This window comes from Anabrus simplex, chromosome 7 (assembly GCF_040414725.1).
Source record: "Anabrus simplex isolate iqAnaSimp1 chromosome 7, ASM4041472v1, whole genome shotgun sequence".
Taxonomy (NCBI): Eukaryota; Metazoa; Arthropoda; class Insecta; order Orthoptera; family Tettigoniidae; genus Anabrus; species Anabrus simplex.
Genome location: NC_090271.1, coordinates 310,178,090 through 310,205,031, shown reverse-complemented (window position 1 = coordinate 310,205,031; position 26,942 = coordinate 310,178,090). Strand labels below are relative to the sequence as shown.

The 26,942-nt window shown below is 38.6% G+C and overlaps 1 protein-coding gene across 3 annotated transcripts in view; it reads right to left on the bottom strand.

The window, feature by feature from the left end:
- LOC136877141 (golgin subfamily A member 7) overlaps positions 1-26,942 on the bottom strand; it is a 64,916-nt gene that overhangs the window by 4,760 nt on the left and 33,214 nt on the right. For all 3 annotated transcript variants that reach the window (XM_067150952.2, XM_067150953.2, XM_067150954.2), the window contains exon 4: positions 11,067-11,168. In XM_067150952.2, coding sequence (XP_067007053.1) covers positions 11,067-11,168 — 102 coding nt within the window. The remainder of the gene's footprint in view (positions 1-11,066; positions 11,169-26,942) is intronic.

Sequence of the window (26,942 nt, the reverse complement as noted above, 5' to 3'; positions counted from 1 at the left end):
CATCACTTCGTGACTGCAAAATTTAAAATGAAGGATTTTTGTTTTCCCAAAGAGGAAACGCATCTCCCATAAGTCCAACCCCTTGTCCACGTCATGCGAGATGGGCAATGTTAGAAGTAGGGGAATGCCTGTAAGGGTTAAGTACAGTGGGGACCTTGTGTGCCCTGGGACTGCTACGGTAGCTGTGAAGGCCTTACAGGAACCCTGAAAATAGAGGCTAATGGAGGTCTGGTGAAGCTACCGCCTTGTAGTATAGGCAGTTGGTTCTCCAAAGGCTAAGGGAAGAAACCCTAACAGAAAATCAGCATGCCTAGATGCTATAGGAGGCAGCCCCTCCACTGGGCTTTGGGTGCTGTGGGCTAATAACTTGCACACCCAAGAATCAAGTATTGCTGAAACACATACCAAAGTAAACCGGACGGATATCTCGATGACAACTTTTGGAATGAATATCAAAACTGTGGCAGCAAATCGAGTCAGATGGAGAGGTCTTGTATGTGGTCTATGCTCCACCCAGGAGTAATAGGAATTAAGTAAAAAGTCAGAGAGGAAACGCAGATCAGACGCCAATCAGTTTTGATACGGCACAAAGTCGAACAATCTAAAGGAAGGGACATGCGAGATTTATCGTAGTACTACTGGAAGCGAAAAAAAAAGTGTACTACAATGCTTGCTGTAATAGCTGATGGCAGAAAGCTTGCACCTTACATTAATCTGAAGTGAAAAACAATGCTGAAAGTAAAATATCCATGAGGGATCCACATTCATATCCAAGAAAAAGGGTGAATGGACACGTCACTCATACAAGATTATATACAAACGGTTTGGGGAAATTGAGCTGGCTCTCTCCTTCGATTCCCAGATGTCCTCATGGTGAATAGTTTTTGTGGCCACCTGATGGAAAATACTAAGAAATTATTGGGAACCGATTTGGCAGTGACTCCTGGTGGACTAACATCAGTCCTTCAACCCTTGAATGTTTTGATAAGTAAACAATTAAAGGACAATGTGCAAAATCTCTATCAGTGCTAGATAGCAAAAAGTGTTGCGAACTTACTCCAACAAACAAGATTCGGAAACCACATGTGGAACCCCTTTGTGAGTGGATATTGCATGCTTGGGACATGAATTTGTTGAAGGGGATTGAAAAGAACTTCAAGAAAACAGGAATCTCAAATGCGTTCGACAGGAGTGAAGATCACTTCTTATGGAGAGATGTGAGCAGTGATAGCAGCAGTGCTGGCAGCAATGTCAAAGACAGTAGCTTATAAAAAGTTAACTTTTATTTTTCCCTTTTTGCCGATATGTCTATTACTTACGTGAATGGTACTCTAGTTAAATCATATTTATTTTACTTCAGATAGTATTATCAGCTCTTTTCTTCTTTATAATTTGCTTCAAGTCGCACCAACAAAGATAAGACTTATCGCAACGATGGGATAGGAAAGGAAGCGGCTGTGGCCTTGATTGAAGTACAGCCCCAGAATTTTCCTGGTGTGAACATTAAAGACCACGAAAAACCATCCCAGGGCTGCCGACCGCGGGGGTTTGAACCCACTACCTCCTGAATGCAGGCTCACAGCTGTGCACACCTAACCGCACGGCCAACTCGCTCGGTATTATCAGATCATAACGATAAGAATATTTTCTAGTGTCCACACTTCAAACCCAAGAGTCCAACTTGCTTGAAGTACTTACTCAAACTGACTGTTCAAACAAACTTTTGCAATAATTTTACTCCAAATGATAACTGTTTAAGTGTGTAAAATGATGTTGTCGATGGGGCACACTTTGCCCTACCAAGCTTGGAATATTTAAGAAGTAGTTAACTGGTTGCCTGTATCCTAGCCACAGACCATCCATCACATCCTTATCCTCATCCAACTCCAACTCTAAACAAAAAAACGATACAAAATGCCCTTTACAAGGCCAAAAATACTAATCAGTCTGTGGAAACTATGAAGTATGCAACATTGCATCATCCCAGGTAAGTGGCAGTAAAAAATAAAATACTTGCGTGGAATTCGAGCCTCCATACCCTAAAGCGATATCAAAGATCACATTTCCAACCGTGCCCCTGCTAAGTGAGCTATTGCGAGGCTTGATGTGCAGTTCCCAGCCTATACAATACCTGTTCCTGGTCTACGTGTACACCTCCTATTGTAAGGTATGTGTTCTCTGAATCTGTGCTCATTTTACAGGTTCATTCAAGGTACCCATATTGAATAGTGGCATTCATGATTCCTATCTTCTAGCCCGTAACCACACATCTAGTTATATTAAGCCAGTTTATGGACCGGCACCAATGTATTTCAGAATTGTTGTAAACCTACATAAAATTACATCGCAAGGTGCGGATGGACCATCCGGTATATTCCAAGGCAATGTTGAACAGCAGTGGTGACAAGTAATCTCTCTGTTGTAAAAATGTTTTTATGAGGAATGGCTCAGAAAATTTCCCACTCAACTTGATTTTAGATTTCATGTTTATTAAGGCGAGTTCCATCAATATGATTAATGATGCGTGGAGTCCAAAATTCCTTAAGGTTTTCAACATTGAAAGTCTATCGATGCAGTTATATGCCTTTTTAAAGTTCACATAGGTTACTACAAGAGACTTGTTTCCTGTAATATGCCAGGACTAATTTTAAAGTGATCTGTTCTGTGCAGCTTCTCCAAGTTCTGAAGCCTTCATGGTATTCGTCTAATTCTTGCTCTGGTTGTTCTTTAATCCAACCATATAGGATTCTAGAGAGAATCTTGTACGTTGTAATCCAAGAGAAGTATACCTCTGTAGTTGCCTGGATTGCTCTTATTTCCTTTTTCTGTGGAGTGGATAGATTAAAACTGTGGTCCAATGATCAGATAATTTTTCTGTCAACCAAATTTTTTAAACAGCTAAGTGTAGGGAGGCCTGAACTGTGTTGCAGGCATATTTTCACATTTCTGCAAAAAGATGAGCTTCTCTGAAGGCCTATTGAACCTTCAACTCCTTGAGTGCTGCTTCCACCTCCTGCACTGTTAAGAGCTTTGTGTGTTCAGGTATGGTCTTTATTTGGGTATTTGTGTTAATTTTTAAAAGTTCCTTGGGTTCTTCGCAGTTTAAAACACTTTTGCCGTGATTTTCACATTTTCCTTGTTACTGTGTGACATTTTCCGTCCTCACTTTTCAAGATTAACATTTGGGGGGGGGGGGGTCATTTTTTATAGTTGTCTTCCGAAGATTATGTAACAGTCTCTAGAAATGGTTTCGGTTTTCTTCTATATAACTGATTAGATCTTTCTGAAATTGTCTCTTGATTTGCCTGATCATTTGTATCATGATGTAACATACCATTAAAAGGTTCACGGCATTTTCTTTTTTGTTGGGGTGAAATTTTGATCATGCCTAGTGTCTTTCTTCATGAATTTTATAACATTCTCAAGACATGTCTTTTATATGGATTTAAAGGTGCTAAATTTTTAGCATGTTATTTGAGAAATGGTATTGGTTCTCCTAAATCGCCCATTAATTTTATGATTGATGTAATTTCTTGATATTTGCCATTTCTGATTAATTTATGTGGGTCATAATTCCTCTATTGTTGGATTTCTCTTTCTTCTTTAGAGGTGTGAATTTAATTTTGATTTTTTTATTATTATTATCATTATTATTATTAAAATTTGACAGTTGTATCAGCATATAATTTTTGGTTCAGAACTGGTTTTCAGACCCTTAGGTCCATCATCAGTGATTAAAGTTATTTAAAAACGTTAATCCACATAATTGTGTCAAGATAAAATGCAGCAAAGATAAAATAAACTTAAATTAAATAAGAGATCTGAATGACAGAGACTGTAAGAACCTAACGCTAGACCTTAAAAATGTGTATTATGATGTAACATACCATTAAAAGGGTTGGCTGATCATAACGTTTAAGCTGTTGGAGAGATACTCGAGAGATGTTCAGCTTCGAGCTGGAGTTTGCTAGTAACATGCATTATGTCATCTCGAGGTTGAAAACATGTTACTAAGAGGAGTTTCATTCAAATTCTCATCAGGTTCTTTTTCCTGCACTATAAATATTTCAATGTTATCACAGATGTTTAATTCTAAACTGTAGTTACCTTTAGAAATTAACTTTATGTCTTTTTCAATTCCTTGAAAATTATGGTTGTCACTGTAAACATGTTCTGCAAAAGCTGAATCCCTGTTGTTATGTATAGTCTTAAAGTGTTCTTGTTATTGCTGTATTAATGTCCTCCCAGTCCTTCCTATATAAGTCATTTTACAGTCGTTTCAAGTGAGCCTATATATTCTTGAATTAGTATAATCACTTGTATAATCCTGAGAATGGTTTCCCATGTTTTCCGTTCTCCTGCACCAAGACAAATGCCAGGACAGATCCTTTTATAGGCCATGGGTGCAACCCACTCGCCTTCTACACACCTTAATCACTGACACAAATCTTCCTGACCTCTAGGAGGCCCACTACCCCTCCAGGGTAATGAATGAAAACATTTTAAAAATAAAAAGTAATTTCAAAAAACGTGGTGTCAGACCGAGCTGAGTGGGCTTCGGCTCAACTGCGGTTAGTTTTATTGGCCTTCATCATCATTTCTTCACTACAGCAAGCCGGGTGCGGTTGTGTACGAGCCTCCTCCAGTTTGTCGTGTCCATCTGCAGATGTTGCTCATATATGAGATGCCTGTTTACTTTAATTTCAAGGTCCTTAAAAATCTAGTTCTCCCAAACATCACGAGTCTTCCTCTTGGCCTCTTCTCAGGAACACTGCAGTCAAAGTATGCTCAAGGAGTCCTCTGAGGAGCCATTCTTTTCATGTGACCATATCTTTGCAATCTCTTCAGTACTAGAGACTCAAGCAGGCTTCTTTCCAATCCAAGCTGCTGTCGGATATCCACATTCCTTATTTTATCCATTTTTTTTTTTTTTTGTAGTCAAGATCGGAGGAAATGAATTTCTGTTGCCTGAAGACAACTCTGTTGATCCAGTAAGTATTGCTGCTTTTAGACCATACATCAACATAGGTACCAGATATATTTTGTACAAACTGATCTTGGAAACTAATGAAAATGTTTCATCCCAAAGTATTTGATATACAGCATGATAGAATTTTGAAGTTTTCTATTGCTAATATCTTGATGTATGGTATTGTCTGAGGGCAGAGCACTACCTAAGTACTGGAAGTTGTTTACAGTATCTCCTTGTTTCCAATTTTTAGATGAACTGTTGGAGAGATTCTATTCATCACCGAGCCATCTGTCCTGGTATTGCTCATTTTAAGACCTAAGGGTGTAAAAGCTTCATGCCAAAGATCAAGTCTAGCTTGTATATCGGCTTCCGTCTCACCCCATACCATTACATCATCAGCAAAAACCAAGGCATTAGTTGTTGGATCATTTTTTAACCACTTTTATAATTTCATCCATTATGATTATGAAGAGTGGTGAAAGACAACTTCCTTGCTGGACTACACTCTTCGTTTCAAACCAACATGACCTTCCGCCCTGGATCTGTACACAACTCTTAGTTTCATCATATAATCGTTGGCTTGCAGCTCAGAATTCGGGAAGTGAAGGGGCTGTCCAGAGATTCTCTTGTATTAACGCGAGTGCTGGGACAAATCATTTTACAGCCCACAGTCACCGTTCCCCTCATCTTCTCTGCACCTCAAATCACCGCTTCAGATCTCCTTGACCTGCAAGAAAGCATAACCCGCTAACCATGCCCTTCAGGGTAGGGAACGAAAACACATTTTTTTTGTAGTTAGTAGTGGTGTCAGAACGGTGTGCTAGCCGACCAGATTCTTGGAAAGGTGCAGTTTCAAACCGATGAGCCCAAGCCACACTGGGGTGGAGCACTGATATGCTTTAAAATGAACTACCTGGATTTATAGATGACCATAGTGAGTAACTTTATTTCTTGTCCTCCAGCTTCCGTTATCGTATTAACAAAGATACACACACGCAATGCGTCAATTGTGTACAGTGTTTTATTTATAAATGATATGCACATTATACACACACATTAATGAACCACCATTTTGAACAAAACACTCGACTGACTCGAAGAAGAAGAAGAAGAAGAAGAAGAAGAAGAAGAAGAAGAAGAAGAACTGCCACACTAGCATGTCAACAAATTAACAACACAACAAAATCATAATACGAGTTCACACACTCGGCTAACGACTTGCACTAACAAGTCTCTTACATTCTGTAAATCTCCCTTGATGGTTGAAATCCGGTTTTCTAACCTTCCTTCAATGGCAGAAGTATGGCTCCCAAAATTTCCCTCAACGGCAGAGATATGGCTTCCAAAATTTCCCTCAACGGCAGAAATTCTCCTCTCAGCCTGACTGATGCCGGAAACCTCCTCCTTGAGGTTCGAGATGCCCCCTTCCAGCTGGCTTACCCTACTATCGATCTGCTCAACCTGTCCTAGTTTTGACCTGATGTTCAATATCTACTGCGTTAATTGATTGGTGACGTCACTAATTTGAGAATTGAACTGTGAAATTTTATCATCTATGGTTGAAATTTTTGATTCTAGGCACTGTTCTACTTTGTAAACCTGCGTGTACACTTGAGACATTTTTCTGGTTAAAACTGTTTTAGCATCAGAAATCTTGTCACCTACCTTTGAAATTTGTTCATAAATCTGTTCTGTTAAGGTGGCATTATGTATCTGTATCATGCTCATTATGTTGGAACACATTGTGGTAGTATTTACCTCATCTTCCAATGACGAGTCCGGTTGTTCGTCCACCTCGATAAGAAACTTTTTGGGATCTTCAGCGTTTTTAATGAGATCTTCTTCTAGACATGTCTTCAATGTTCTCTTACTACCATTCGTCGGAAGATTTAGTTTTGCGAGTTCGTCTTGAAGTTGTTTCACAGATATATTTTCCAGTATTTCTTTCATGTTATACCCATTTCCACTTACACTCTTATTCACTACCGAAAATTATTCTTGCGTCCTGTCACGGTTGCCAGTTACTGTATTGACAAAGACACACACACGCGATGTCAATTGTGTGCACTGTTTTATTTACAAATTACACATTACACACACACACATTAATGAACAGCCATTTTGAACGAACACTTGACAGCTACATTAGCATGTCAACCAACACAATAAAATCACAACACCCTCACGCCCTTTAACAACGTGTTCCAACATCTAATTATAATACATTTCATGGAGTCATGGAGTGGTGTTGTGAAGTTTCCTCCACACGGCTTGAAAACCACTTCTCTGTATTTCTGAGGTTCGAAGGCAATGAAACATCGTCTTTCCTAACAAGTGAAACAACTCTTCATCCATCTTCTATAAGTGACAATATAATTTTCCGTAGGAGAAAACTCTTCACTTTGGTGTACATGATTGCACATGATGTTCATGGTAGTACCAGGCTTGTTGCCACTTAAAACTCACGGGATTTGGATGAAATCAACACTGTGGAACTCAGAAGACAGATTAGTAAAGTCATTCATCATCCTCCATTGCTGACCCCCCCACCCCCTTCCCTCAATAAGGATTTTCATGGCACTGTCATCTCTATCCCATTTGGCACCAGCAAGGTGCAGCTTCCAAATTCATGATGAACACTCGACATCCTGCAGAGTATGATGAATATGTATTCTCACTTTGAAATCCTGTAACATCTATTGAAGGATTTCTGCACACATCTTTGATTGTAAAATGGGGGATAATTCGACCTAATCAATACAGCTTAGTAAAAGTACAATGTATGTATACTTAAAAATACACTATTTGCAGTACCGGTTTTGATCTGTGTCGATCATCCTCAGCTGCATTAAGAACATGAGATAAACAACATGTACAAATCATTGGACATTACTTAGTTTAAGAATGTGATTAAAAAGCATGATGAACAACTTTAATAACAAATTAAAATCAATTAAATTTGAATTGTATCTATAGGTCCCTTATAGTGCCCGTTACACCTGCTGTAGTTCTGTCAAGATATGAAGTGTTTACCCAGCAACACACTAGGACTTTTAAGTGCATCTCAACTATGAAGAAGACAGAACTACAACAGGTGTAACGGGCACTATAAGGAACTTATGGATACAGTTCAAATTTTATTGATTTTAACTTGTCCTTAATGTTGTTCATCATTGATTTTAACTTGTTATTAACGTTGTTCATCATGCTTTCTTAATCACATTCTTAAACTAAGTAATGTTCAAAGATTTGTACATGTTTTATCTCATTTTCTTCAGGCAGCTGAGGATGGATGCAGATCCAAACCGGTACTGCAAATAGTGTATATTTAAGTACAAATACATTGTACTTTTAATAAGTAGTATTGATTAGGTGGATTTATGCCCATCTTACAATCTTGAATTTAAACAATATGGACATGAAAATAATAAACTATAATAACACATCCTTGATGTTGAAAGTGACAAGCCTATAATTTCTGGAAGACTCAAATACCATGATGGCAGGATGTTTATGACCGATGACTTTCAGCTTGCGTTTGCCAAAAAGTGGACTGAAGAAAGATATCCACCGAAAATACATGCGAGAATACTGGGCAAAAGAAAAGAAGCTGTTGAAATGACATTGTTCATAGCTGACTGATATAATAATAATAATAATAATAATAATAATAATAATAATAATAATAATAATAATAATAATAATAATAATAATAATAATAATAATCTCCACCCTCTCACTTACAGAGAATTACAAAAAGCAGCAATACTGGCTACTTGCCATATAGTAAGAAAGTTTATTGGCATGAACCATCCACCATACATAGAGGACTAATGAAAATCGTCCACTAATAATTATGGCCATTTATATATAGTAAATATCTCATAAATATCTGTCAAGTCTATTTGTCAACAATGTTAAGTATATACCGATATGTATGAAGCATATGTGCGTATGTACCAAATAGTACTTCTTCCATGTACATTGTACCGAAGAAGCTCATAAACCCAATTGTAAAGTTGTGAATTATATATAATAATAATAATAATAATAATAATAATAATAATAATAATAATAATAATAATAATAATAATAATAATAATTATATATAATAATAATAATTATTATTATTATTATATATAATAATAATAATAATAATAATAATAATAATAATAATAATAATAATAATAACATAGCTGCCAACTTTTAGAAATCAAAAATACGAAGAGTTTCTTAATTCTTGGATTTCATCACATATATTGCACTACGGTCTAAGTGAAAAAAGGACAGGATAAAACGCATGCAGTTACAATGTGATTTGATCATTAAATTTAAAATCTTAAACTAAAAAAAACAAAAGAAAACATTAAAATGGTTACAAGAAAATGTACCTAATCACTCTCATTTATGACACTTACATACGAATAATAATACAGTCAAACCTCGATATCTCGAAACTCCATTACTTGAATTTTCAGTATCTCGAACTAACTTAGATTTCCCGGCTGTTTGTCCTGTTCTTCACGTGTATTTATTTCTCTATTCTCGAAATTCGGTTATACGAATTTCTCGGTTTCTCGAAGCAAACATCTCCTCCCTTGAAGCAAAAAATACTCTATAACTCTAATTTTGTGCAACATTAACTGTGTAATACGGCATCTGCGGTTTGTGAGGAACAGCTCACAAGTAAAGAAAGGGTTCCATTGAAGCTGGAAACTAATATGATGGGAAAACTCGAGCTTCTAGTAATCGGCAAATCCTCGCCATTTCTCGGGTGTCAATCACCGGTCACGTACGAAAGCAAGCCCAGAAGTCACGGATGACAAGCTCCATTTACGAAACTCAGCTGCGTGGTATTGATGAAAAGTTTCAATGTGAATGGAGGAAAGGTTAACCACAACAAACAGAAGAGACTAGCGGATTTTTTCCAAACATGTTAACAGAGCTATGTTTCTTATTTCACTACTGTATGTACTGTATCCTGTCTTCTAAAAAATTACTATACGGTAATAAAAGTTATTTAAAGTGATGCCATAAAATAGAGTTTCTTTGTATATTTTTAAGTACCAGTACCGTTAAACATAATGTATTCAGTAAAAGCCTCTAGATACATATGATTCAATTATGTGCTATACATGCTAAAAAACAGTATTCCCTATATCTCGAATTTTTGATAACTCGAAATAAAATTTATCTCCCGAGGTGATTTGCATAATAGTTTCCTTTATTATACTGTAAAATGAACAGAAATTTAATTTTATAGGTATCTCTGAACACTTGGAGATAACGTTTGTTATGTTTTTTGGCCATAACGTGAAGAGAAAATACCAGAAACTGTCACCAACACAACTCCCTGAAATACATTCAACTCATTAAATTTATAAAGTAAAAATAAACAAAAATGCAGTGAAATACGCGAAACTAGCACATTCAAAACAGATAAGTATGTCTCATACATTATTAACATACGACTTTGACACGGGGAAAAGCACAGAACCGCTAGAAAAAACACGTGGCATACAATTCCAACAAAATTACACACAGAAACGATGTTAATAGTGCGCAAACCACACAATAAAAAACTCAGTCTTTCGTCCCGATTAACTGAGTCGCTAACGCTCGCGAGCCTCTCTAGCTTGTAGGACGATTGCTGTCCCGAGTCCCCAGTCGTACAGCACACATGCTGCTTACCGAGCACGAAACACGATACATGAAGGCGACGGATGATACACTCACGAAATAAAGCATCAAATAAAAACGCTTGAAAATGAGGTTGGGTAAATTACACAAGCACATAAGAATTTATCCTTTATCCTAGGGAAGAGTATCGACTGTACTGGAGATTATATTGGTCAAAAATAGGAAGAATTAAAAATAAATCGGAAAATCGGAAGACAAGTTAAAAAACTGAAAGTTTCCGGGTAAATCGGAGGGGTTGGCAGGTATGTAATAATAATAATAATAATAATAATAATAATAATAATAATAATAATAATAATAATAATAACAATAATAATAATAATAATAATACAATACCACCCACAAACTGTTAAGTTCTGAAGAAGAGAAGAAGGTAGCAATAACTAAAGGATACAACTCTAAGTCCTCTCTCTGTAGGATCTGTGATGAGAAGACCTCGTGGAGCGTAGACTCGTTCATTCTGTTCCACAATAAACTTAGCCACCTTTCGTAGGCACTGGAAAAAAAGAAATTCTAAATCAATTAAACAATAACATAACAAAATGAACAATTTTTGTAAAGATTTCTGTATACACACAAAAACCAACTGGTACTCTGTCTAAAGTCCTCTTTTCTCCAAACACCGCAAAAGTCGTCGATTCACCATCATCTCAAATAGTTTACACAGACAGTTGGTGAGACAAATAGGTCTGCAACTTCCTGCATACGTAGGATCTTTGTCGGGCTTGAGGAGGGGAATTACTATACTCTCTTGTCACTATGATCGAAACTCACCCAGAATCGGTTGAACATCCCAATAAGATACAACAGGCTATCCTCGCTGAAGTGTTTCAACATTTGGTTATGGACAATATTTGGTCTGGAAGCTGCATCCTTGCAAAGCGCCAAGGCGCTGCAGAGTTTCCACTCCATAAAGGGCACGTTTCAATCCTCTAAAGTGTGAGTGGCAAAACACAGATGATGGCCTTCTGCCTCCTGCTTCAGAGCAAGGATCAGGATGGTTAATTCCCAGAAACAGACATCTGTCAAATGACTTGCCAGATGATAAGCGACCGTGAGTGAATCAATGAGCATACTGCCTGCAATGGAAATTCCTGGTACTAAGAATGGACCTTGCACACCCAAAATACATCGAAGTTTACTCCATACTTAAGATGACTATATGTGATGTCACTGATGACACATCTCTCCCATGAAGCTTTCTTACTCTGTCGAATAAGGACTTGCACCTTGGTTCGGAGTTTCTTAACTGTTATGAAGTTGGTCACAGTAAGCTGTCTATGATAGCGTTTATAAGTGTCATGTCTCTTTTATAGCTGCTGCAATTTCTTCGTTCCACTAAGAAACAAGTTTTCATCGAGGAGTCCCAGATAAAGACGGAATGGACACCTCAGCAGCAGCAAGAACAACTTGTGTTATATGGGTAATATCGTCTACGCTCCAGCTATTCAGATTGTTAAAGACAGCTAATGTGAACTTCGGCCAATCAGCAAGTTTTAGAATCCATCGGGGAGAATCCTTGATGGATTTCTCTTTCAACCAAGTAAGAATAATGGGAAAATGATCATTGTTACAGAGGTCATCATGTACATCCCACTGAAGCAGGGGAACAAGCGCACAGCTGCACAGACTAACATCAATGCACAAGAAGGAACTGTGCGCTACAGTGAAATTCGGGACAAATATTTCAGGTTCCCTATGGGAATTAACATCTATATCTCACTGAAATGTATCGGTTCTTTTGTATTCAAAATGCATAAATCCAGCTCTCCTATCAACTTCTCAAACTCCCTACTTCTGGCGCAAGGCATTTTAGAGGTCGCTAAAGGGTGATGGGCATGAAAATTTTCCAATGAAAGGAAAGGAGGTGAGAATAAGGTCAATTACATTATATATATTGAGAGGCTGGCCTGGTGGGAAATAAACATTACTAACTATAGATATGAAAGGCAACGAAACCGCTACTATCTCCAGCTGGGTTCATAGTGGAACCACTTTGCTTTAGGTATCAGAATAAGTGAAGAAAACCAATGCCACCAGGTAGCAAAATCCTAGTCTGTCGAGTATAGTCTAAAATTTCACAGGACCGTATGATGACTTGATCTGAGATTAGTTTCCTGAATACAGACTATACTTGCTGCAAACTGACTGATTAGATGGTGCACCTCAGTCAGAAGATTGTCATAACCATTACAATTCCACTGTAACAGTGCTATAGTGTGGACTTACTAAAAAATGTATTTAAGTTGTAGGCGGCGAGATGCTTTTTAACCTAAACACCAACGTCTATATCTGCTTACGATGGGAGTGCAAAGGTTTCATAGCAGATGGATCTGCTGATGCTGATGCATACCCTCCAGATGGAGGTCATGATTCCCCTTCTGCACAAGGGCTGGGGAAGCGCTTGGTAAGGGCTTCTGCCTTCCTCGCCTCTTTTTCTTGTTTAGGTGGGCTGGGAGATGCCGCATCCGCACGGCTCTTGCCTAGCTCTTCGGGGAGGGAGACTTGTTTTGTTCCCTGCTATGCCAACTTAGGTTTCTTAGCCAGCACAGGCTTCTTTGTGGTCAAAGGCCGGGTGCTCCCAGCCTTGCTCACAGGAGCAACTACCAACTCGCGTGCAGCAATTTTCACAGATCATGTTACTGGAATGAACAACGAACTTGACAGACTGTGTAATAATGCTATAATCTATCTGCGTTAAGGAAGCATTCATGGAATTGAACTTACACTGCACTTGCCAGTATGAGAGACCATCCGGGGTGTTGCTCTCCTGAATCATCTCACTGAGATAGAGAGAACAGTTTCTAACGCGAGGAGAATGAAGACCAGGGCAGTTGGTGCACATGTTTGGAGGCATGCACTGTTCCACGCCATGAGCTTCTTTTCCACATGTACCACATAGAGTAATTCAAACGAGATAACGAGTCTGAATCTCTGGCAGTTACAACACCGCATGGGAGGCTGGATATACGGCCTCACATCACAACGATAGGTAGTTACCCTGACTTTCTCTGGTAACACTGACAGCTTACAGGAGACACTGTAAGCACCAGTGGCAATGTCTTTGCCACTGACTGTGTGTAATTCACCGGGCATGTGTCATGCCACAGTTCTTCATGTCTTCCATCAGCTTATCGTCAGTGTTAAGAATCAACTCGCAGTTTTAAGATGACTCCACAAACCAGTTTCAAGGTTTTGTATTCCTTAACTTTGAAGGAGATATCGCCAAAATGGTCGCTCTTGAGCAACTAATCAGCCTAAACTCCAGTGCATGTCTTCAATAACAAGCTACCATTGCACATTTTGTTTGGTAGACACCTTTGATGTGTCTACAGAATAAATTAGACTTCACCAGCTTAAAATCTTGCCCATCGGTTCTGCTAGCAATCACGAACCTACAGAAGCTGGATTGCATGCTTTCACACTACGCTTGTTCTGAAGATGTTGCTCCCCCTGAAGGACTCAAAGGTTAAAGACTAGAGTGGCAGACCATCCTGCACTGGCTTTTGAAGTCTGCTTCTGGCCATGTCTGGAAAGATCCTCCCTGAATGCCACCAACTCCGATCAGGGGCCTCTGTAGTTGAACCAAGCAGCCAAGGCAATACCTACTCACCTGGTCATAGCAGGTATTATCCGGGGTCTGATAAAGGCTGATGCCTAATATGGGCTGAGGCAATGAGCACCAGGACTCCCTTCCTTAAATCAGCTGCAATAGAATGTACCCCATACAGAGTGTGATAACAATACACAGTAAAAATAAATAGCATTAAATTAATATTAATACTCTCTGTCATTCGGCTGTGCGAGGACCTGCACTGTCAGGTGGACACTACTGCAAAGTACTTGGCGTTCCCACCCGACGGGTTGTGGATACGATCTGGGCTCTTGAGCATAATCGCAAACGTAAGAGGCCCTTCCCCAAGCAGCATGCAGATCAAAGTTTGATCGGTCTACAACCAAAGAGAGACCGATGGCCACATGACCCTTTTAGATGCCTTATAATATAGGCAGGGATTACCTGTGGATGTATACAGATCCTCCCATCCACAGTGGATACAATTCATGATACCACAGCTACAACCCATTTCCGTACCTACGTCACCCCTTAGGACAGGCAGAGTATATTGTGGGTGTATTCTTCGTCTGTTTCCCCTACCCACAGAGGGATAATCTCCATACATAAAGATCTGTTTCTTTCAGTACTTTTTGAAAGTGAACAAATAGTCTGAAAGAAGAAGTATTTTGCAGTTGAATGTTTAGGTTAACCAAAAACTGAATTGAAAAAATAAAAACTGTATTAACACCCAGACTTAATGGTTACATTATATCTTTAGAGAAAGTAAAGATTCCCAAACTGGGAGAGCATTGGGGAGGGGGGAGGGTGGTGGTGGTGGTGGTGATTATTGTTTTAAGAGGAAGTACAACTAGGCAACCATCCTCTATATAACACTAATCAGAGGGAAAAAATGGAAGGGATCCGACACTTCGAAAAATGAAGATATCGGCCAAAGAAAGACAAGGGCCACGAAGGGCATGAAAATGAAATACTCCCTAGCCCTCGCAAACCTAATAGCGTCGGGGTCGGAAAAGAACAAGAGTTGATCAAGAGAGGTCGGACAGGATAGATGAAAGTGAGGGGCCTGGCACAAGTAAGTGGAAGCAATGCCAGGACTCAGCTGAGGGCCCCGTGGTCGCCAACCCACGCTCCGAAGTTCAGAGCCCCTGGGGCCCCTTTAAGTTGCCTCTTACGACAGGCAGGGGATACCGTGGGTGTTATTCTACCGCCCCCACCCACAGGGGGAGGGGGGGAGGGAGGCATGAGAGATTTAAGGGGGAGGGAGGGGCACAGACAACTCAGAACAAAACAGAAATGTGCAATTTGAAAAAAATGGAGAAATGCATTATGTCCTCCTCAATGTATCTGTCAACAGTGGCATCCTGGCATTATTATTATTATTATTATTATTATTATTATTATTATTATTATTATTATTATCTTTAGTGTGCACGGATGTAACTAGCTAATCCAATCTTAGTCTTGAATACTCATTTGAGGTTGTGACTAGTGAGGAAAATGGCAGCGAGGTAAGTGGAGCTGCAGCTGTTCCCCATTCCTCCACACGGGCAACCTATGTCTTGCACATGGCGTATCACCACCTGTTGGTAACCCTTACAGCACTACCTGCTGTGCAGTTGTGGAGAAGTGGGGGCAGTGCATGGCATCAATGTTGTTACAATTCCTCCCCTTTAACTAAAAAATCTGAATAAAAGTGATCAAGAATAAATTAGTTACCATTATTTTATATAAAGTCCAACGCATCCTAATGTCTAGCAATGAACAACTTATTTTGTTATCATCTAAGAAGCTCATCACCACAAACTTTTATACATAAGCTGAAAAAGACTGTATGCACTGTTCTGTATATGCAGTATTATATTTAACAGTATTACCAGCTACATGGCAACATAGAATAGTGGTTATAGCAGGTTTAGTTTATGCAAAAAGAATATTCCAGTTTTTTTTTTGTTAACCCCTCACTAATATATGATACTAAGTCATAGCGAAAAAAGAATCGCATTCTGTCATATTGTACTAGGACATACCTGTGTTTTAGGAGTGTATACTTCTGCCATCTTTTGGTGAATTTGATCAGTCTACTGGCCAGTTAACTACTGGCCCTCACAGCACGGAGTATTTAGAAAAGATTGTTATGAATCATAAAGTTTAGTAATCGTTGGATAGTAGTTAAAATGCCTTTGGAAAGATGTGACGCACGTATCGCAACAAGGTCGCACTCGATGAGAACAGAAATGGCGGCATGGTGAGCGGTGGGTTGTGTTGCTGATGAGGAAATACCCTATCTGCAGGACGAATGTGTTGATTTAGGAGGTTATATCAATGACAGTGATAGCTACAGCAGTGGTGGTAGTGATTTTGAAAAAGAAATTGAAGGATTTGAAGAAGAGGAGTGTTAAATGCAGGAAGATGATGGACCTCTGCCGGCGAAGATATCTCAATGAATTAGGTCTACGCCTGTAAAATAGTCTAATCTGGATTATATCGCAGCCGATCCCTTCACTGAATATCAAGGTGTTTTCCACAACTTACTGGTATGATCAAGTGTATTCGACTAGTTTTCATTGCATTTTTTAGAGGACTTTCTTCAACTTTCGGCAGAAAATACAAAACAGTACGCGAAAATGAAGCAAAAAAAATTAAGAGGATCAAGAATGGGAACCTACAAGTACATAATTTGTATTATAGTGAAAATAATCTTTTAAAAATTAAATATGCCCTTAGAAATAAAAACAAAACCGTTATATTTGAACTATAAGTTACGCCTCTCCGGTTGTTCAAATCGCCCGCTATAAATTTTCCAAATTATTTTAATCTGTCAGAATTAATCTGCCCAATTTTGGTCAGTGAAATGTTAATTTTCCTATGCCAGAAGTTAGATTCATTCCTCATAAAAATTACAGGTATGTACATAGTAGTAGTTTTATATTTATTACTGTTCAAACGTTTGCTCCAAATTACTGGTGTTGAAAAAAAAAAAAAAAAGATGTCTGGAAAGTTGTATTTGAGTAGCCTCAAAGATCCAAGGGAGAGGGTTAAGCAAGTCATCTAAATGAATAGGGAAAAAGCTGTATTATGAAAGAATTCATTAAAAGTACAGTAATGACATTTTTCTGTAAACATGTTTTGTATGTATATACAGAATGCAACAGAAAATTGTAGACATGGTAATAAACTTCTGAGCTTTTGCCATATCATAAAACAAGGTAAAATTATATACATTTCACAAAGAACTTTGGCTCTGTGTCTTAAGAAGAAAATTCTGTCTGTTCATGAGCAAGGTTTCTCTAATAATGAAGGTTTGAATTTAAGAATGCTTTACGTTGGTCTATAGTAAGTGTTACTCTCCTTTGTCACTAGAAGTCCCACTTCTCCTCGTAATAAATTGATATACAAATACCTTGCTCACCGTGTCATGAATTTTTGTTATTACCACTTAGTATGATCACATTTCTCCTAGCACTGAAAATGTTGTCATCCCTTGTGAAAGTAACGTGATTTCCGACTCGAGTAAGAAGTAGCCCTCGCTACAGTTGTGTGATAAAGGGAAAAGGCCTTGAATTACTGACCTTCACAGGACAAGTTGCACCTTCAGGAAGCAAGCTGTAAGTCTCGAAAGTGTTCAGTTTTTCTTGCTGGTTAGCAGCAAGATTGCTGAATAACACAGTGAGCTTTCTTGTGCTTGTATATTGCATTCCATTCAGAAATTAGAAATTGATTTTATGTTAAGTGGTGCAGTGAAGGGTAGCATATATTTGTCGCCTGATAGCCTACATCTGGATTAGAAACATAATCATCTGAAGTTGACTAGCGTGGTGCAAAGTTGTCTAGTGACAGCCTAGTTATGGATTTGGAGAAAGTTGTGAAATTCCTTACTAATGAAGACAAAATTAAAATCTATCCAAAAGTGGACTGGCACCCGCATCTTTAAGCATTAAGAGGTAATGCGAAACTCGCACCTTCCAGTTTACACTGTGTCAATCGAGTTCCTCAAATCAAAGTTTTTCAGTTTCAAAATGGCCACCAAAGTCACAAGTTGCACACAGTCGAGTGTGGCCTCAAATTCATAGTCTAAGAGTGTGACCCGAAAATAATGGTCTGAAATAAAAAAACTTCTACTACCATTTGTTTTAAAAGGAGTGTGACCTGCAATACTACTTTATATTTTCATGGCCCCTTGTGCAAATGTTTTCATATTTTTGCTGTCTGGTGTTTTTCACACATTTTAGTGCATTGTTATTTTATAATCCTCAGCAGAACACGCTTTTCATATTTGTTTTCTCGTGTTTTTCACACCTTTTAATATTCTCCTCTCAACTTTAGAAATGGCAGTTGTACCCGCGGATACACTGCGTAAAATGCTGTCATGTCTGAAAAAAATCGTATCTGGCATTTCCATATCCCTGTTGGATAGTTTTTATTCATGTATTCAGTAGTACATTTTTTCTCTTAACAAGTTCTTTTTCCTTGTCCCCTGCAGAAATATCTTAACGAAATTTTGCTGTGTTTAACTGACCTGTTGAAATTGTTAGGATTTTTACGTTATTTCCATAGCTTCTCATATAATCCTAGACCTGTATAGTGTTTAGTGTGGGCAAGAGCTCAAACATCTTGGAACATGACATCATGACCCTTTGATAGGGTGTGCTAAGCTACTGCTGACTTGTTTAGCTGGTTGAGATGGATATTTTGTTGGTGTTCCTTGATAAGAGTACCAATGGACCAGCATGTTTGACCAATGTATACTTTCCTCCAAGTACAGGGAATTTTGTACACCCCAGGGTGTAATAGTGGGGACAATATGTCTGTGCTTTTACCTAACTTGTGAGCAATTTTTGTGATGGTGCCAAACACAGTTTGTACTTTTTTCTTGCAGAGGACCTTGGCAATTTGATCTGTGGTATTGTAGATCAAAGGAAGATACGCAGTTTCCTTCACTTCTTCATTCTGTGAGTCGTTCCTCTGGGATGCAGAGTTCTATGAATTTGAACATTGTCGAAATCATTACCCCTGAACGTGACAGTGTATCCATCTCCTCGTGGATATTTAATGGCTCACAAATTAGTTTCACCCTCGTCGTGAGTGTCATGAGAATGCCCTATTTTTGTGCTAGATAGTGGTGAGTATCTGCACAAATATAGTGATTTGTGTGGATAGGTTTAGGATAGACAGTGTACCATATGTGCTGTCCAGTTTCTTTCTTACTAGAACATCTAAGAAAGGAAGGCATCCTTTCAACTCCATCTCCATAAAGAATTCAATCAGCAGCATCCTTCAATTAAATGCAAGCTATGCAACTCTAACCTCATAGCAAACTTGCTCGGTAGATGCGCTTTTGGTGTGATTATTGATTAATGCAATTTCTACCCTTCTACCAAAATTTTGGTGTTGGGGACTTTCAAGCATTTGAAGGGTACACGGCAAAACAGGGGAATGTCTAGGTAAAACAAAAAATGAATTATCATTACCCATATATGTTTTATGGTCAGGAGAATAGTTTAAGACAATGTACAACCAAGTAAAGGGAATTGTCACGGAAATATAACAAGTTTAAGAATACATCTATAATTGATGAAAGGGGAATGTCACCACAGAACAAGAAACAAAAGGGGAATGTCAGTTTGGTATGTGGCAATAGCAATGGATTTCCAAAAAAATTTATGCATACCTAATTTATCCACTAACAATGTGGTTACCATAGACAGCTGTCACTGTTCTCCTTCAATATACATGTTTTGTCCAGTGGACACTCGGTATTCTATACATATCCAGAGACAGTTTCACATAAAGCAGCAGATTAAGTGTGTTCTGTGTTACATCATTTTATATTTTGTGAACTTGGGGACGAGATAAAACACTTGACAATCTTCTGTGATTCTGCTTGTGGACAGAACAAGAACTGGACTGTTTTCAGATTTCTCCACTTTATAGTACATCATGCCAAACGCCTCGAGTCTGTGAAAATAGTATTTCCAACTCGTGGGCACTCGTACTTAGAGTGCGATAGAAACATGGCACTAATTAATCAGAAATTTGCAGCTGAAATGCCAGAAGACTGGGCGGATCATTTTAGAAGTGCCAGAAATAAGCCCTACCCTTTCCATGTAATCGAAGTTGATCAACTAATGATTCGTCTATGGACCAAGTATTTTATTCCCTTGTACAGAAAAGTTTGCCCTTTTAAAACAAGACCTATAAGGGAACTTGTCATCTCCATTGAGCATCCATGATTCATGGAATATAGAGACAGTTACAATGGCCATTGGGAACGACCTGTTGTAAATGCTCCAAAATCAACTCCACACTTCCCAGAAACACCAGTTAGTGAGTTTGTTCTTCTAGAGGCATATTATGAACGTAAGTGGAAGAGTTATTGTACATGAAGTTGTTCTACATTAGCAAGCATGCTGGCAAGATTGAGATTTTAAATATGTAACTTATTTCTATTTCAGGTTTACATCCAATCTCTACAGCAAAATTTTCTGATCTGCACGTCCTTAGATCATTTTGTGGACGAGAGCGAATATCATTCATTGATACACATTCTTACTATTAACTGACAGGTTATTTGTTAGGTTTTGTTTAAAGTGACACAACCCTCTTTTTCCGTGATAATGTGTTCATAAGACTGACATTCCCCTTTAATTTCGTGACAAATGTGTATTTACTTCATTTTCCAAATTTTTTTTCAATTATAAAACTTACATACATACATACATACATACATACATACATACATACATACACACATTATCATTATAGACTGTTATGCCTTTCAGTGTTCAGTCTGCAAGCCTCTGTGAATTTACTAAACGTCGCCACAATCCTCGATTTGCAACTAGTGTTGTGGCCTCATTTAGTTCTATACCTCTTATCTTTAAATCGTTAGAAACCGAGTCTAACCATCGTCGTCTTGGTCTACCTCTACTTCTCTTACCCTCCATAGCAGAGTCCATTATTCTCCTAGGTAACCTATCCTCCTCCATTCGCCTCACATGACCCCACCACCGAAGCCGGTTTATGCGTACAGCTTCATCCATCGAGTTCATTCCTAAATTAGCCTTTATTTCTTCATTCCGAGTGCCCTCCTGCCATTGTTCCCACCTGTTTGTACCAGCAATCATTCTTGCTACTTTCATGTCAGTTACTTCTAACTTATGAATAAGATATACTGAGTCCACCCAGCTTTCGCTCCCGTAAAGCAAAGTTGGTCTGAAAACAGACCGATGTAAAGATAGTTTCGTCTGGGAGCTGACTTCCTTCTTACAGAATACAGTCGATCGCAGCTGCGAGCTCACTGCATTAGCTTTACGGCACCTTGATTCAATCTCACTTACTATATTACCATCCTGGGAGAACACACAACCTAAATACTTGAAATTATCGACCTGTTCTAGCTTTGTATCACCAATCTGACATTCAATTCTGTTGAATTTCTTACCTACTGACATCAATTTAGTCTTCGAGAGGCTAATTTTCATACCATACTCATTGCACCTATTTTCAAGTTCCACGATATTAGACTGTAGGCTTTCGGCACAATCTGACATTAAGACCAAGTCGTCAGCATAGGCCAGACTGCTTACTACATTTCCACCTAATTGAATCCCTCCCTGCCATTTTATACCTTTCAGCAGATGATCCATGTAAACTACAAACAGCAAAGGTGAAAGATTACAGCCTTGTCTAACCCCTGTAAGTACCCTGAACCAAGAACTCATTCTGCCATCAATTCTCACTGAAGCCCAATTGTCAACATAAATGCCTTTGATTGCTTTTAATAATCTGCCTTTAATTCCATAGTCCCCCAGTATAGCGAACATCTTTCCCCTCGGTACCCTGTCATATGCTTTCTCTAGATCTACGAAACATAAACACAACTGCCTATTCCTCTCGTAGCATTTTTCAATTACCTGGCGCATACTGAAAATCTGATCCTGACAGCCTCTCTGTGGTCTGAAACCACACTGGTTTTCATCCAACTTCCTTTCAACGACTGATCGCACCCTCCCTTCCAAGATGCCAGTGAATACTTTGCCTGGTATACTAATCAGTGAGATACCTCGATAGTTGTTGCAACCCTTCCTGTTCCCTTGCTTATAGATAGGGGCAATTACTGCTTTTGCCCAATCTGAAGGTACCTTACCAACACACCACGCTAATTTTACTACTCTATGAAGCCATTTCATCCCTGCCTTCCCACTATACTTCACCATTTCAGGTCTAATTTCATCTATTCCTGCTGCTTTATGACAATGGAGTTTATTTACCATCCTTTCCACTTCCTCAAGCATAATTTCACCAACATCATTTTCCTCCTCCCCTTGAGCTTCGCTGTTCACAACACCACCAGGATGATTTCCTTTTACATTGAGAAGATGTTCAAAATATTCCCTCTACCTCTCCAGTGATTCCCTGGGATTATTATTATTATTATTATTATTATTAAAGCGTCTTTATTGTGGCGAAGTTAGGGCTCCCGGCCCTTTCTTACACTTAACCACTTCATGTATATACAATGTATATTTTACATAAAATTTAAACATATGAAATCTTTACAACCTAAAGTATAACTAAAGCAACTTAAGTATCACTAACTAAACTAAGGTGAGTAAAGTATAACTAAATTATATACAGGAACACATTGCAATAAACAACCATATTCACTCTCATTCATGCATCCCATTCACACTCAAGAAAGACTGGAAGTGCTTAAAAGATGACGCTGGCAAAGGATTTTAAATTTTGTCTTAGATTTAGCTTCCCTGATGTCATTGGGGAGTTCATTCCACCAGCTCGTGGCGGTGATAGTGAACGATCTATTGTAGGTTGCGGTTCGATGCACAGGAATTTCTAGCGTACAGCCTGACTGGGTATTGAACAGGTGCAGGGAACTAAGGTAGCGAAATCTGGTGGATAGGTAAGGAGGAGTGTTTTCAGAAAGCACTTGATACACCAAAGTAGTTGCGTGGAGTCTACGTCTGTCATTCAGTCGTAACCAAGATAATTGTGTATAGAATGGGGATACATGGGCGTATGGTTGTATGTCGAATGCATACCTGATGCATGCATTTTGGGCACGTTGCAGTCTCATGCTTTGCTCGTTATTGATATCAATAAAAACTGTATCACAGTATTCGAGAATTGGAAACAAGAGTGATTGAATGAGCTTTATTTTCAAGGACCGAGGAAATATATTTTTAAACCGCTTCAGAGGATGCAGGCTTTGATATACCTTTTGGCACACTTTCATCACATGTTGCGACCAGTTCAATGTTTCGCTTATAGCCACACCAAGATTCTATTATGAGTTCACCTGAATTACTCAAAACACTGTTCATTTCCTTTTTCCCTCCCTTCCTAAGATTCTTTATTACTGTCCAGAAAGGTTTCCCTGCTGCTTGATTTAGCCTTTCCAGGTTGTTACCAAAATCTTCCCATGACTTCTTTTTGGATTCAACAATTATTTGTTTCGCTCTGTTTCTTTCATCTACATACAACTCCCTATCTGCCTCGGCCCTTGTTTGGAGCCATTTCTTATAAGCCTTCTTTTTACGTTTACAAGCTGCTCTCACTTCATCATTCCACCAAGATGTTCGCCTTTTCCCGTCTTTACACACAGTTGTTCCAAGGCATTCCCTGGCTGTTTCTACTACAGCATCCCTATATGCCACCCATTCACTTTCTATATCCTGAACCTGCTTAATGTCTACTGTTCGAAACTTCTCACTAATCATATCCATGTACTTCCGTCTAATTTCCTCGTCCTGGAGATTTTCTACCCTTATTCGTTTGCAGACAGATTTCACTTTCTCTACCTTAGGCCTAGAGATACTTAGTTCACTACAGATCAGATAGTGGTCTGTATCATCGAAAAATCCCCGGAAAACTCGTACATTCCTAACAGATTTCCTGAATTTGAAGTCTGTTAAGATATAGTCTATTATGGATCTGGTACCCCTAGCCTCCCACGTGTAGCGGTGAATAGCCTTATGCTTGAAGAATGTATTTGTAACAGCTAAACCCATACTAGCACAGAAGTCCAGCAAACACTTCCCACTCCCATTAGCTTCCATATCTTCCCCACATTTACCAATCACCCTTTCGTATCCTTCAGTTCTATTCCCAACTCTCGCATTGAAATCGCCCATTAGCACTATTCTATCCTTGCTGTTTACCCTGACTACGATGTCACTCAATGCTTCATAAAACTTAATTCTATATTTTCATTATTATCTATTTACAATACCAATACATTAGGCTAACGTTACATAATATAATACTTTATGTACATATATTATTGTAGACAGTATTAAAGGTTGAAACTTTCAAATTTAATTATCTCAGTTTGTAGAAGATATGACATTCCCCCTTTTTCCCGTGTCCCCTTCATTTATGAATGGCTAGACGGTAATATTCTCGTGTCGGTACAGCATTCATTTCTGTTGGTTTAGGTAACATGGAATTTGCCAGCCTTCCATTTGCGTGCCATGGAAATATGGAGAGTAAGATGATGGAGTGCAATGTTACTGTTGTTAATGATATTCATGATGTATGGTTTGTGTTGCATCAACAGAGTGAAAGTGAGACCTGCAGTCCGAATATCCATGTTTTGACCCCAGTCTCAAGTATGTCATTATGAACGTTTGTTGGGGAGATTGCATGTTTGACTATGCCTCGTATTATTCTTATTTTTTTCTTCCCTTTATGTTCCCTCTTGTTTGTTGTAATGATTTTCACATAATAGATTTAGTAGGCTAACAACATCAGTCATCTTATCTATATACCTGGTTCCTGATAATTCTGTCACTTGTTTATTCTCTGCTCATTCACATTATAAGAGCATGTATTTCCTTCCATTTGCTTCTTTTCGTGATTTAACTAGAATCGCTAAAATCATTATTTAAAAAGACACACATTGGATTTTTTGAGACAAGTAAAAGGTAGTGGAAATAAGTCAGAAAACAATTCATGTAACACTGCAATTTATAGCATTAATTAAAACATTACATGAATTATATTACAGTAAAACCTCGATGCATCTTTTTCAAGGGGGAGGGTGAAAATGACAATGGATGCAGGAAAACTATAAATGCGAGTGACATATAAATTAGGGGAAAAGCAAAATAATAAAATATGGGTACCGGGATTGTATTTGGACATTTGTCTTGTAATAATAATAATAATAATAATAATAATAATAATAATAATAATAATAATAATAATAATAATTGCGTGTGGCTTCCGAAGCCAGGTTCGGATCTTTCTAGTTGTCACGTAATAGGTGATCTACGCGCTTACGAAAATGAGGCTCTAACTAAGATGAATCCTAATGCGTAAGTCGGTGCGCACACACAGCCCCCGAACTGTCGGAAGTAACCAACGAAAGTTAAAATACCCGAACAGATCGTGACCTCTTGAAGTGAAGGCCAACACGTGCTAACCATTTAGCCATGCAGCCAGACATGCTCATACTATTCGTTACGGCATCAAACCACTGCAATCATGATATACAAAATGAAAATAAAAAGCACGACTTTTACATCGTTTCGTTTCACTTTTCCTTATATTTCGTAGTAACTGGAAAATCTTCAAGGTCAGTTCTTATATTGCAAATTAATGATATACGTGGATATTAAGGTGATAGCCTGTATTTTGGTAAAGATTCTGTAGACCCTACACGAACGAGAGGATAGAGATTCCATATGGTGAGGCTCGGATGACGTCACAGAGGTTAGAAATTCAACGTGTCGCGCCTCGAACGATGTCACAGCGGGCTAAGCAATGTTGCCAACTTAGGAATTAGTTTCAAGACCAGGCTAGTGAAAAGATTATTGGTCTGCCTTGGTTAGGTCCGGTTTGTAACTAGACAACTGGGCAGGGGGCATCGAATTGGTCAACAGGCCTCTAAGCATCCCACACACATCACAAGGTACAATGCGATTAGTAACCCTGTGACTAATTAAAGGTACCCGGCGCACGCCGTGACTATTTAAAACTGCGCAATTTTCTCATTTTCAACTAAACTGGTAGCCCTAGCCAGCCAATAGCAACACAGAAAATGGTGGTAAATTTGAGTTTTACAGTGCCTCCGTTTTAATTCTTGTAAATAAGATTACTTCTAGGGGCCAGTCAGTGGGTCGAGGAGAAGCGTTGGCGCCAGGAGGCACCTAGTGAGGTTGCCCGTGAACAACCTGAGCACAGCACTCCAGCCTACGAAATCCTTGCTCAATACTAGCAACTCATATCACTTGTACATTCTTGCGTAACAGGTTGCCGCTATTATATGCTAGAGTATTCAGCTGTCTCTTTAAATTCAAAAACTTTTGGGTATATTCTTCTTACGTTTGATCGATCCATACTGGAAAATTGTGGCAGAGGACAAATATGTTTTTGACGATCGATGATATAAAACAATAGTTCGAGGAACGATAGATGCAGGGAAATTTAACACAGTTATGATCATATGCTTGGGATGCTGATGAAGCACATGATAATAACTGTACTGAGTTTTCCAGGTTCTTGGCATCAAGTAAAAGGAAATTGTGAAATTAAGAAAACGCAAGTTCAAGGAAAGTTTTGCCTTAATTATACAGACTTTCATTTTATGACATAAGGTCAGGGAAAAGGTCAAATCAGAGATTGTAAATTCAAAGTTTCACTGTAGTATCTCTTAGCTGCTTTACTGGTACC